This window comes from Temnothorax curvispinosus, unplaced genomic scaffold (genome assembly GCF_003070985.1).
Source record: "Temnothorax curvispinosus isolate PA1 unplaced genomic scaffold, ASM307098v1 QBEX01001498.1, whole genome shotgun sequence".
Classification (NCBI taxonomy): domain Eukaryota; kingdom Metazoa; phylum Arthropoda; class Insecta; order Hymenoptera; family Formicidae; genus Temnothorax; species Temnothorax curvispinosus.
In genome coordinates, this window is record NW_020211278.1 from 785,509 (window position 1) to 794,710 (window position 9,202).

The 9,202-nt window shown below is 31.7% G+C and overlaps 2 protein-coding genes and 1 long non-coding RNA gene across 3 annotated transcripts in view; 1 reads left to right on the forward strand and 2 right to left on the reverse strand.

Annotated features, from left to right (window-relative positions):
- The first annotated feature begins 142 nt into the window (after positions 1 to 142).
- Positions 143 to 834, forward strand: LOC112464680. The gene is made up of 3 exons (XR_003041943.1): positions 143 to 225; positions 325 to 449; positions 709 to 834. It is a non-coding gene; the product is annotated as an uncharacterized LOC112464680 (long non-coding RNA).
- Positions 835 to 5,029: 4,195 nt separating this feature from the next.
- Positions 5,030 to 9,202, reverse strand: part of LOC112465266 — a 12,443-nt gene continuing 8,270 nt past the window's right edge. The window contains exons 7-11 of the mRNA XM_025032740.1: positions 8,404 to 8,740; positions 7,420 to 7,642; positions 6,789 to 7,260; positions 6,135 to 6,365; positions 5,030 to 5,485 (exon numbers count right to left, since the gene is read on the reverse strand). Of these exons, the coding sequence (XP_024888508.1) occupies positions 5,145 to 5,485; positions 6,135 to 6,365; positions 6,789 to 7,260; positions 7,420 to 7,642; positions 8,404 to 8,740 (1,604 nt within the window). The 3' untranslated portion in view covers positions 5,030 to 5,144. The remainder of the gene's footprint in view (positions 5,486 to 6,134; positions 6,366 to 6,788; positions 7,261 to 7,419; positions 7,643 to 8,403; positions 8,741 to 9,202) is intronic.
- LOC112464979 (odorant receptor 9a-like) lies at positions 8,124 to 8,734 on the reverse strand. The gene has a single exon (XM_025032309.1). It carries the CDS (start codon positions 8,697 to 8,699, stop codon positions 8,400 to 8,402), a length of 300 nt encoding a protein of 99 aa, XP_024888077.1. The 5' UTR covers positions 8,700 to 8,734; the 3' UTR covers positions 8,124 to 8,399.

Sequence of the window (9,202 nt, forward strand, 5' to 3'; positions counted from 1 at the left end):
TTTCAGCAATTACATTTCCATTAAGCGAGAAAGGTCAAGAAACATTTCGACTATATTGCAACAACGTCGTAAAATTAATGCAATATAGCCGGAATGGCTTCTTGATTTTTCTTGCTTAATGGATGAAGTCACACTGCATTGTCACGAGTCTCAATGTGGCTCGAGACTCCTATCTGACCCGAAGGTGGAGATGGATTTTGCGGCCGGAACAGCAGGAAAAAAGTGGTGAGTGTAATTGGTTTTTACGTACTATGTTATTTATGTCCAAAAATGTTTTATCTCTTCTGTTTTTACTTAATCGAATTGTTCATTTGAGTATTTCAGAAAATAACGACGCAGAAGGTGACATCGGAGCAGCGAAAAAATCCTGCGAAGCTGATATCCCGAGTAGCCTGAAAGGAGGAGGAGGCCTAGGATAGGCATCGGGCATCGGCGTACTAACACTTCTGGTAAGTGTTATTTTTTATTTTTTTTAAAGATATTATAGAATCTTTTTTTTCGTTTGTTTTTATTTAGTTACTACATTAAACCGTGTTTCAAAATATAAATTAGTAAAAAGAAATAATTTGAAAAATTTGATTCAAGTTGATTCTAAGGTAGAGACCTTTTTGCGATGAAGTAAATTGAATGTTATTAATCTGAATAACGAATAAAATGTTCAATGCGCGTGACAATTATTTAATCGATTCGATTATTTTTATGTTACAGAAAATATCCACGCGCGCGCAGAAAGGAGCATCAGCTTCGCATCGAGGGAACACGAAGGACACCCCGAGCAGCGTGAGAGAAAGTGGAGGCCTGGGAAAGGCATTAGGCATCGTAAATAGATAGAAATATGGGTAAAAAATAGATTTAAAAAATTGGTAGGTAGGGATGTGGGTAAAAACTAGATAAAAATTGGGTAGGTAGGGATACGAATAGGTAGGGATGAGGGAGGGGTAATTCGATAATGAAACAAATTAATGTGCTTTATAATTTTAAGAAATTTGTATTTATTTTTATACATTCTCAGAAAAAAATTCTAGATACAATACTATTAGGATCGAAAAATAGGGCCAATCATATTTAGTATTAAAAGAAGAATATTTTAATCTTAAATAGAGGAATTCTTGAATCTAGAATAATTCTGAGAAAATTAGAGGGATAGCATCAAGATTATTTTATTCTAGATTTAAGAATTCCTCTATTTAAGATAAACAATATACTATCTAATAGAAGTCTAGATAGAATTTAAGAATTCTTCTATTTAAGATTAAAATATGATTGGCCCTATTTCGATCCTAATAGTATTGTATCTAGAATTCTTTTCTGAGAGTGTAGAAATACAATAATATAAGGTTCAGAATCATGTACAAACATTATTATCCTGTTATATGAAATTGTAAAATGTAATTGTAGAAAAGTGTATGTTTAAATTGTGTAATCTGGATTACACAAAATCGAAACGCGTATATAACACGAAATTTTCTAAATTAGAACATAATAAAATATTTTCTTTTTAAATTTTTTATTTTATCCTTCTTTAATAGCGTTCAAAGTTATCGCCAATTTTTATAATGTACTATAATAAGAATTTTTCAAATAAAAATACAAAGATTTCATGCTAAGCTAGTGATCGAATGTTAACTTTCTACTCGTGAAATTTGATATCTGCATTTTATTGAGTCACGATCGAATGTATCACAAATATTGTATTCTAGAAAATAATTTCGAGATTCAGGAGCATTATCGTCAGGTACTTCAAAAGTCGTAAAATTGCTTAGTCCTAAATTTACTAATTTAGGAAATTAATTTAGTACTAAATTAATTTCTTAAATTCTTTTTAGTTTTAAATTAATTTCTTACATTTCTTTTCGCGGCAAATATTTGTGAAAGGCCATTGCGAACATCGCGTTTTTTTCATGTTTGTAGTTGGGATTGCTGTCTCGGCGATGGGCTTTATCGCTGTCCCTCACGTCAGGTGAACTCGAACGAATCTGTGGTTCGTATACCGGCGTAGAATCGGAATGATCTTTGTCGTGATGAGTAACTTCTCATCGATTTCCGAAGGAACTATCTGCAACTAGTTCGGAGTCTCATTGAAAATTGGGGGCTATCGTTGCAGGAGCAAAATTAATCCCAGATTTTCTTAGTGGTTTCCGAAAGCAGTAGTTTTGGCAATGAGTCCATGACGACTAACCACATGTTTCACAATCGCTGAATTAATTATTACATTCTTAGAGAAGATTTTATTTTTCTCATTAAATGTTCTCCCATTAATAAATAACAAAAATTCAGGTCGCTCGTCACTATAAAGATCGTTTTTTTCTGCGTTGGTTGCTAACCAGCGTGCCACTCGGCGAAGGGATCTTGGGCTGCATTCGGGGAGCGCGCTATTAGCGCTATTGCATCATTCTATCTTTATCGCTCATCAAGTGTAAAACAAGGATAAAATAAGCAAATAGCGCTAATAGCGCGCTCCCCGAATCCAGCCTTGATCTGGCCAAATTGTTGAGTTTGTTATCCTTCCTTAAACGTGACAAAAACGGTCATTGTCGCAATTTCTTCACTGAGAAAAAAAATATTTAGATCCAAACAAATATTTATTTAGATTGCTGCCAATAGCTTATTTACTTAATATAATACACATATTTATTTAGAATTAAATTTTTTAATTTAAATTAAGTAAAAATATGTAATTCTAAATAAATATGTGTAATATCATGCTTTGATCTTGGTTTAATTTATCTTTTATCTTTCCCTAATTTTAAGAACTAGAAAAAGATGAAAAGTAAGTTAAACCGCGATTAAAGTTAATCTACATTAGTAGAAATGGACATAAAAGACACGTACGTAAACGCTTAATGCTTCTGAAGTTATATTCATTATCGCGTAAAATAAAAATAAGTATGAAGGACTTGCATTGTGTATCAGTGATATATTATAGAAATTACGAATATCACAATTATAGGTATCGCAAGTATTGTGGATCGATTTATTGCCAAATGTTTGATCGTGATTTACCTTATTTGATCATTGGCTTAACCTGAAGTTTTACTTGAATTTTCGCGTAATAATATTTACTACAAAATTCTTTTTTCCAAAATATTGTCAAACATGCCAGTATTGGGAATATTTTTTTCTATGATTGAAGAAGGGTAATTGTAAAATTTAATAATTTTCTGAGTGCGGTTGCTTGCACTACGTAAAATTTTGTAAGCTACATAATTTTAAATTTATAATTGATAATAAATGTTGCGTAACTATAGATGTCATTTATCAATACTGTTGAGTTATATTGCTATAAATTACGGACAATGTGTTAATATAGATACACATTTATTTTGTGTAATCCGGAATTAATAAGATATCTTATATGTACACAATTTTATCTTATACTACCTATGTAATTTTGTATTGTTTTATTGCTTTTTAACGTGTATTAGATTTTGGCATAAACTTGTGTAAAAAATAGAAATTGTATAAAAAAAGTAAAAACAAAAAATATAAAGCTTATATCTAGGGAAATGAGGACCGCTGATTGGAATCGGCGGGGGTGGTGGAGGGCCTTTACAGGTCCCATTTTTATCGGATGAAAGTTTGGCTATAAAATTGAAAGTGTAACTTAATTAAAAAAAAAAAAAAATCTAGGCCAAGTTTAGCCAAAGTACATTTAATTGCAACGATGTCCGGTAAAAGTGGGTCCTTTTCTTTCGATATAAAGTTTTATAAAACACAGTAATACAATTATAATATTAACAAGTTGGTAACATGTAATGTAATATAATATAAGTAATTAAATATTAATGAAAGAGATGCCCTCGGAAAAAAGGGAGGCGTCTCATTATTTTCAGCATTTATTATCAGCCTTTATTATCAGCCTTTATTTTCAGCTTTTATTTTCAGCTTTTATTTTCAGCTTTTATTTTCAGCTTTTGGATTATCATTCAAAGAAATAAGAGAAAACAAAATCAAGAGAAAAAATTTAAAAAATGTACTTTACATTCCAGAAGAGAAATGTCCAGAAATAAAATACTAACAATAAAAACATAACAGAATTTGTTAGCAAAATATGATAACAGATCGACTGCGAAAATCGAGCAGTATCTGAACTATTTAAATCATTTGTTAGTGTTTGTCAGCCGGACGAATCAGTTGTCACTTAAAATCACGTTCGTCTTTTGATTTTATTATTGTCTTTCAATTGTATATTAACTACGTCCGCTTTAAATCTTACTTTTTGATGTCTTTACCACGGCTTTAATTTATCAATTTCACATTTTTTTAGATTGATTCAATTGACTTCACTTCTCTTTGTCAGTTATGATCCAACTTTAATTTCCATTTCCATTTACATTTGCAGAGACTATGAACATTAGTAAAATTTTATATTGCCTCGTAGAAATTACTGTGCGTCTTTGGTCTATTCTATATTTAAGAGTGCTCACCTATATAAACTGTATCGTATTAGCAATTAAAGTTTACATAACGTTAACTCACGCACAGTTAACTGCGTTTGATACTCAAAGCCCACCTTTCTTTGTTATTTGTTAATTTCATTATTGAGAGTCTTTATAAGTTAATTATCCATTTATTTAATTTAAATACGTTACAAAACGACGGTTACGAAATGATTAATAATTCTACTCGATTTCTGGCAGCAATCTGCTGTCAGACTATATAATGACAAAATCTATTAGTGGAATATGAGTTTAATGCAGATGCAGTTGCTCTGCTGTAATAATTTGTTTCAATATTGGCAAGTTGCTAGCATATATTGCGAATATTTTGTTGTTATCGAATTATATGCAACGGTTGCATTTACGCAATCGTGAGTCACGCATTATTGCAAAACTTCTTAAAATGGTGTGTTAGAGTGATATACAATATGTTTACAAATGTAATAAAGAATTTAATTTTATTTTTTGATTATTCAATTCGAAACATATTCATCATCGTGTTTTGTAACAAAATGATATTGGGCGCGTTTAGGAAACCAAGCCGTGGAGTCAGTCGAACGTGCGTGGCTCTTACTTTTAGAACCAATCACGCAACGCAGAGCGTTGATAAGACGAACTCAACAGTTGTGTCTGCTGAACGCGGCCAATTGCTTACGTGTGTGTATACAAATGTTATCTTTTCGAGTTTTTCTCTCAACAGAAACCTTACGCGTCCATCATCACTCGTAGGACAGACAAATACGAAAGCGAGCTTTTTAATATAGTCATATAAGTCTTGATGTTTACGGCAAAAAATCTACCAGCTAATAGCTGAACAGGTTGCTGCGATCGTACGATGACGAACAAAACATTCTTCATCAATTTCGATGGCAAATTGTACCAATTGCAGCTGAAGATTGAGTACGCAACTTCTTCCATTTGGCATTTCAGATAATCGCCCACAAAACTATAGAAAAATAACTGTAACAGGAAAGCGCTCAACGCCGTTGTAGTTTTAGTTACCATGCCTGCGTCATGTGCTTTCAATGCTGTAATAAGTTGGAAACCTGAAATCACACAATTACACTGCATGCAGAAGTCAACTTTAAAGCATTATACTGACACAATAATTTTGACAGCTTTATAGTATAATTTTATTATGTTATTAAAATGTCACACCGGATATGCAGAGTGTTACCTAAGTAAGTACACAAACTTGAAGGGAATATTCCTTGGTTTATTTTAGGAAGAAAAAGTTTTATAAAATATGTTTTAAACTGCTTCGTTTTCAAAATGCAGGGTGTCAAAATTGTGGGAAAAAAATGAAAGTTTCGAAAATCTGGAAAACGTTTAAAGATGTCTTATTCAAATTTGATATGTGTACATTTGGTATTGAGAACTATTTTCTAGTACTGATAAAACATTTTCAGGTCCACCAGCGTGTGCATCTTTGACACCCTGTATTTTGAAAACAAAGCAGTTTAGGATACATGTACAACCTTTTCTTTTTAAAATAAGCCAAGAAAAAACTCTTTCAAGTTTGTGTACTTACTTAGATAACACCCTGTATAGGATCAGAAAAGATCTTGTGGACATATTTGATAAAATTATAGCTTTGTTACGTAGTTTTGTTTTTATTACAAATTTACTATTCTAACGGTATAATAATGCTTATATCACACAATCGAAGAAGTATTGAAATCGAAAGATATTTACCCATTAAGCAAATAAGAATAGAACTAAACAGCATTTGCACAAGCAAAACGAAACTTATTGTGTCTACCAGAAGTTCCGCATGCTCTATTAGATAATGATGTCTTGATGCCAATACTGAAAAATCTTCATTTATGTCTTTGCTTTTAACGCCGTAATTGAACAATTCAATTTTTAGGATTTCCATTTGTCCGCAAATATGAAGAGTAATTGCGAGAAAAAGTGAATCATTTCCTTTACAAATATATTTTAGTCTTGCGTTAATATAATTATTTGGATTGAAAGTTGATAATAATAAAAAGATTATCAAGCAGGAGTGGTATAAAAGAAATCAAAATGTTATCGCATTTTGCAATTAAGACGGCTATAATCATATATTAAACAAGAACATCTATTTAAGAACTTATATATAAAAATCCAATATTTAATACTGATAAAAATAAATATCTTAACTAGACGTCAAGTTTTATAGTTTGTAAAACTAAATAACTGCTAATACTTAATAAAATTGCTGAATGTAAAAATGGAAAAATTGGGAATTTTATTAATGTTGCTTAATTTTAGTAAAATAAAATTTTGCCAAAGTAAAATGTTAAAAATAAATTAAAATTTTATAGTTAATGCAAATCTGCTCAATATTAATAATTAATTTATTACCACAATTACTGGTGCAATTGATCATCAATATAACATATTGTATCGTAGACATCAACCAGAATAAACTCGTAGGCATATGCAAGTCTTCTAAAAGTGTTAAAGGCACGGGTAATTCCAATGCTTGATTCTTAATGGATACATTAACTTGGACGTTCTTATTGTCTGCTATCATAGGCACCAGCATGAAAATTGTTGAAGCTAAATAGGCAAAAAATAGAGTACTATAGCAAATCATCCTTCCCATGTAAGCGTGCCGCCGCATGATCGTGTGCTTCTCCTCAGTGTCGATTGCATGATAATCGTTCACAGCAGAAGAATAATTGCGAGTCAGATTGTCAGCGTATAAGCGGAATGACAATAATTTTAGTACAGCGAGAACGTTGCACACCATGATCATAAGACCATCGACTTTTATGTACGCATCACCACTACCGAAATTGAGTTCGAGGAACAACGTGATCATCATCGCGGTCTACACAGACAGGAAGGACTGTTTATTATAAAGCTTTACTGTTGTTTTTCGTTACTACTGATGCTGAACTGAACACCTCACTGTCGAACTTGATACGTCGAATATACAAGTGGCAGAGAAATTTTATTGCGATATGAAATATGAAAATTGAGAACGTACCATACCGATGCCGCACACGATAGAACGGACTAAAGAAAATATATCATATTCTTGTAATGGCCAAATGCCTAATGGTAGAGTTAAGAGTTTGAGGGGAGTCATAGCGTATGCCACATCGTCATTCCATGATATTTTCGTAGTCATATTGTAGAGCTGCCACGTTGCACGATATTCAATGATATCTTTTTGTCCGTAATATGAGTCGATCATCGACGATGGTTCGCTTTCACGTTCATATTTCATTCAAGTTGCGCAATTGAACACTTACTATGTAAATTTAACATTTGCTAATGTACCTTGTTATTTTCCAAAACACAGTTATTTTATAAACTAGAAGAAACAATTTTTTATATTTGGAAGCAGAATATAGCTAAACCGGAATAGGAGGGTCGATGTTTCATTTTCTTTCCGATGCACAATCTTCAGTTATCATTCGTCATTGATCGTGTTGCAATGCAATACTCCTTTTATTTTAATACTATTTTTTTTATCAAAGGTACGTTTAATTAATTTGGAATTTAGTACATCAGTTTCTTAAAACTCACAAGTGTTGTTAGTGACATCAAAATTGTTCAAATACATTTTATGTATGCAAATTGTTTGCAATCTGTCGGACTGTACTGCCAAAATCTGCTAATAACACAAGTTTAATGTGAATGTAATTAATGGCAATCTGCCGCAATATTCTACTTGAATCTGTTGATAAGTTATTGATATATTGCTTACTTGACAGTTAACAAATTGTATGCAGCAATCGCATTTTGGCAATTGCAAATCACACGTCGTAGCAAAATTTGTTTAAGTGATATGTTACTGTGATGTATAATATATTTACAAACGTGATAAAGAATTTAATTTTATTTAAATTTTGAATTACAAGCATATTCTGCATCATTGTGTTTTGTAACAATTTTACAAAATAATATTGCCTACGTGTGTACAATGTTATCTTTTTGAGTTTTTCAACAAATACCTACGTCTTACGCGTCCACCATTACCCTCAGGACGGATAAGTACGAGAGCGAGCTTTTTAATATGGTCATAAAACTCTCTAAGTTTATGACGAAAAATCTGCCGGCTACGAACTGAACAGGTTGTTGCGACCGCATAATGACGAACACTACATTTCTCATTAAATTCAATGGAAAGTTGTACCAATTGCAGCTGTAGATCGAGTACGCAATTTCTTCCATTTGACACTTCAGATAATCGCCCACAATACTGTAGAAAAACATCTCTAACATTAGAGCGCTTGTCACAGTTGTCGTTTTCATTATCATTACTAGGTCAAATGTTTTTAATGCCAAGATAAGCTGGAAACCTAAAAAATACACAATTACACTGTATATAGGTACAAGTCTCATAGGTATTACAAGTACAAAAATGTTGCAAGCTTTATTGAACAATTTTGTTATGTTATTAACCCTCCGTCAGCAATTATTCTTTTACTAACGCCGTTAGCAAGCTGGAGCTCTTAACCTTTAGATTGCCAGCATTTTTTCATTAAAATAGTATCCTTTTTTTCTCAAAAAATGTATATGTTATTATTTATGTTACTTATATAATTAAATTATAATTTATATAAACAACATACACATTGCACAGAATTTCGATATTTGTTCGGAGCCGCAAAAATAGCTTTCTCGGGAGTCAAAAGGTTAAGTTCACTTCATGTTATTTTTATATTCTAGGCTTTCAAAAAATCCAAAAAATTTTTGAGTTACTTTTCAACATCTCTACTACAATATCAAATAGGTTTTAAAGCCAAATATGAAACCTAATT